Genomic DNA, 3,755 nt, shown 5'->3' with positions numbered 1-3,755 from the left:
AGTCTTCCTACCTCCAAGCCCATAGCTCTATCTGTGTGTGTGTATGATTTTTTTTTTTTAATCGATAATTTCAAATACCAGCACAATATTCATCCTCTCTCTGGATGGAGGAATTCTCAGATCGCAAAGCAGAGGACGAGGAGTTAAAGGATATCAAACAGGCTTAAGTTCAAAATCAGCGGAAGCATCCCCCCAAGGGGAGAATCACGAGGACCCGAGCAGGGAGAAAGAAAGGAAAAGTCTACTCCTCAGAGGCTTAGACTAAAACCTTGGGGAACGTAGGTTCAGTTTGGTTCTAGGTCTAGAGGAACAAGGGAACTCTCCTGGCCAGTAAAGAATGAACCTCAGAGCACCCCTACACTCACTCATCCTCTACCAAGTGCGGAGAGAGGTGCCTCCCTGGGGAGTTCTGCCTGTTCGCTCCCTCCCCGCAACTGGTCCCAACTTCATCAGAAGAGACCTATAAGGGGGGGGGGGGGGGGATAGACAAATACAATGAAAGCGTCACGCGCGCACACACACACACACACACACACACATACACACACTTTTGGGGTGGGGTGACTCTCCTGTTTATAAGGCTTTGCCAGTTCTCTGCCCTCCCCCCCAGCCTTCTCTCCGAAACTGGCCGCATCCCCCAGGCAGAAGCACAATAGAGACTCCGCCCCTCCCTCTCCGCCCAGCCTCTCCCCCCCCCCTTCCTCCCTTCCTCCCTCCCTTTCTCCCGGCCCCCTTCCCTCCTTCCCTCGTAGCCCTCCACCTCGGCAGCAGCTCAAGTCTAACCGGCTTCAGAAGCCCGCGCTGCTGCCTCAGTCGCCTTCGCTGCCCGGTCTCAGCCCCCTAGCCCAACGTCCTGAGCTGCCTATCTCCCCAGCGGGGGTCCTCGCCCTGCCTGCTCCTATCCACCCCGTCCTCAGCCAAGGGGCACAGCTTCCACCTGATCCCTCCCCCAGCCCGGCTCCTGCCGCTTCCTCGGATCCTGTGCGCTTCTCCACTCGGGACTGCTGCGGCTGCAGCTGCTGCAATTGCCCACTGCCCTTGGAAGGCAGGAGATGCAGAAAGGCTCTAAGGCTCACCTTCCTACTCCCCCAAACCGCACCTAATCTGAGGAGGCGCTTGGAATCGCTATTCCCCGCCCCCAGCCAGCATCCCGATCTCTCTCCTTAACCCCTTCTTACCTTTCTCCCTCCCCTTTCCTCTCCCCACCCCTCCTCCAGTTCCCTCAGGTGAGCTGCTGCTTCCCCTCTCCCCGCCCCATCCCTCATGGCCAAGCAACTGATCCTGGCCTGTTGGGTTTTGTTGGCTGTGACTTGGGGTCAGGCGTCCAGCCCTCCCCCTACAGGGTCCAGCGAGCCCCCAAATCTGCAGACCGAAGCACCCACGGAAGAAGAGACTCTACAAAACGAAGCGGACAACCAAGAGAACATTTTATCTCAGGTAAGACGCTGCCCCACAGCCTCCCTGCTTGTCTCAGGTAGAAATAGGACACTAAGGTTTCTCCTGGGAAATAGAGGGGGGCGGGAGCGTGGATGGAGTGGGGACACGTCGCATGGAGTTTTTGAGGCAACTCTTCTTGTTTCCCGGGGAGTAAGATGATGGGTTTGTCTCTGACCGTTTTCATAATAGATGGCTCAGCCCATATCCCGAAATCAGAAGGCTGGGTCAAGTTTGTTCAAGGAAGAGTAGAAAGAGGGAAGTCACATAATATCCTGAAATAAAGTCAAAGAAATAGCTGTTTTTAAAACTTTTTGCAAAGGCCGGTCATCTCTTGCCTTTGGTGACCGAAGTTTAGTCAGAGTTGGCCAGGGGACCCAAGTGGGTGTTCTGGGAAAGATACAAGCCACTCGACTTCCCCAGTTAGCCTAAGGCACAATGTGAGAGAAAAGCAGAGAGGAGAGGAAAATTATGAGAGTGCTAAAAAAGATGAGTGCAGGGTGATGGAGAAACTGATTGACAAGACTGATTGTGTGACTGAAAAACAGGTGGATACACAGTACATCTACAGACCACCCTGGTCTGTTTAAAATGTGTGACAGCCAGGAAATGGGGGAACAAGTGACAGATGGACAAGCAATGACAGCCTTCGAAGAACTAATCCTCTCTGGGCCTTTCATGTTCAGCCAAACATTCATGATGGTGTGTGGGGGGTGTTCTTTTTCAAGAAAGGAACTGTGGAGACTGGACCCCTGCCCTATGACATTGACAGTGCTAGAGCCCCAGAGTCTAACAGCTCTTTTCTCCTGGCAAAGATAGTTCAAACTCCAGTTTGAAATTGTTTGGACTTTCCATCCTTACTTGAGATAATGTAAGCTTATACAAGAGATGTATAAACTATCAGTGTTATCATTTATGTATCATACCCTCCTCCACACACCTCATCTCTCTGAAACTCCCATGCGTGTTAAGGAGATGGATTCAGTCCTTCTCATTTGAGATTTGGAGTACTGTCCCCTGCAATTTTTCCAAAATCCTTACTCCCCCAATGGAAGGAATCTGCTCAGATCTAGGCAAGGTTTCAGGGAAAAGGCAGCTTCAGTTTACTCTCAACCCACAAAGACAAGCAGCTTAAGTCATCTTGAACTATAACTCCCTTTTCTACTGATCCATTATGTATTTGACAACATCCCTAAACCAAATATTATTATTAGAAGAAACCTAATCTTTTAAAGGAAAACATTACAAGCCTTGTTCTCCACAGACAGTATCCCTCCAGAAACATTTCCACTTGACCTAGCAGAATGCCTGCTAGAGTAGCAGGTGATCAATGTAATATTTAGTTAAAACAAAAATCTTTTCCATGCTTGGAAAGGAGCATTTGTTGCTGGATGGGAAGACTTTGAAAAAGGGAAGACTCTTAGATCAAGTTAAAGCCTATGTCAGAGGAACCAGGGAGAAGTCTGTTACCTTGGCAATTGCCTGGGGATAAGGAATATTGAAAACAGGCTATCAAATGTTTTTCTTTCTTAGGAGATGACAGGAGGGAAGCTCTCAAAAGGAAATGTTTTGCATTGTAGGAGTAGTGAGACCCAGCAGTGTATTTTCCTAGCCTGGATTATGCATTCATGTGCTTCCTGGAGAAAAATCAAACCTTAACCTGGAGAAAAAAAAAAGAAAAGAAAAACCAAGGAATGTGATTATGAGCTTTTTTCTTTCCTTCCTCCCCCTTTTCCCCAAATCTTATCTTTAGCTGAAGGCAAAGGCTAGTAAGATGGGGAGTGGGTTTTATTGATTCTTTCTTTTTTTTTAATCATGAAAGGAAAGAGCTGAGGAGAAATAAACTTCTTTCCAAGAAAACCTGAAAGAATAGAAATCTGAGAGCCTTCAAAGAAATGCAAGTCAACGATTTGTGTCACTCTGACCTATTTAAGGTTCAGAATTGTCTGAAATCTCTGGCTAGCTAATAGAAATGTGCAAAGTCTTCAGGAGCCCACTAACACTTTTTGAATTCTCTCTCTCTCCCTCTCTCTCTCTCTCTCTCTCTCTCTCTCTCTCTCTCTCTCTCTCTCTCTCTCTTCCTTGCTCCTTCTTCCTCCTCCTCCTCTCTCTCTCTCCCTTCCTCCCTTCTTCCCTCCCTCCCTCCCTCCCTCTCTCTCTCTCTCTCTCTCTCTCTCTCTCTCTCTCTCTCATTCTCTCTCTCTCTCTCATTCTCTCTCTCTCTCTCTCTCTCTCTCTCTCTCTCTCTCTCTCTCTCTCTCTCTCTCTCTCTCTCTCTCTCTCTCTCTCTCCCTCTCCTCCCCTCCCCTCTTTCCCTCCCT

General features: G+C 48.8%; 1 protein-coding gene and 1 long non-coding RNA gene across 4 annotated transcripts in view; one reads left to right on the top strand and one right to left on the bottom strand.

Moving 5' to 3' along the window:
* The first annotated feature begins 603 nt into the window (after positions 1–603).
* The window catches only part of OLFML2B (olfactomedin like 2B), a 60,818-nt gene continuing 57,666 nt past the window's right edge, over positions 604–3,755 (top strand). The window contains exon 1 of one of the 2 annotated variants that reach the window (XM_056815451.1): positions 604–1,437. In XM_056815451.1, the coding sequence (XP_056671429.1) occupies positions 1,264–1,437 (174 nt within the window). In that variant the 5' untranslated portion in view covers positions 604–1,263. The remainder of the gene's footprint in view (positions 1,438–3,755) is intronic. The other variant, XM_056815450.1, reaches the window with a different exon arrangement.
* Positions 1,410–3,755, bottom strand: part of LOC130457086 (uncharacterized) — a 6,210-nt gene continuing 3,864 nt past the window's right edge. For both annotated transcript variants that reach the window (XR_008916086.1, XR_008916087.1), the window contains exons 2-3: positions 2,905–3,094; positions 1,410–1,709 (exon numbers count right to left, since the gene is read on the bottom strand). This is a non-coding gene — a long non-coding RNA (uncharacterized LOC130457086). The remainder of the gene's footprint in view (positions 1,710–2,904; positions 3,095–3,755) is intronic.

This window comes from Monodelphis domestica, chromosome 2 (genome assembly GCF_027887165.1).
Source record: "Monodelphis domestica isolate mMonDom1 chromosome 2, mMonDom1.pri, whole genome shotgun sequence".
Taxonomy (NCBI): Eukaryota; Metazoa; Chordata; class Mammalia; order Didelphimorphia; family Didelphidae; genus Monodelphis; species Monodelphis domestica.
This window is presented reverse-complemented; position numbering and strand designations above follow the sequence as displayed.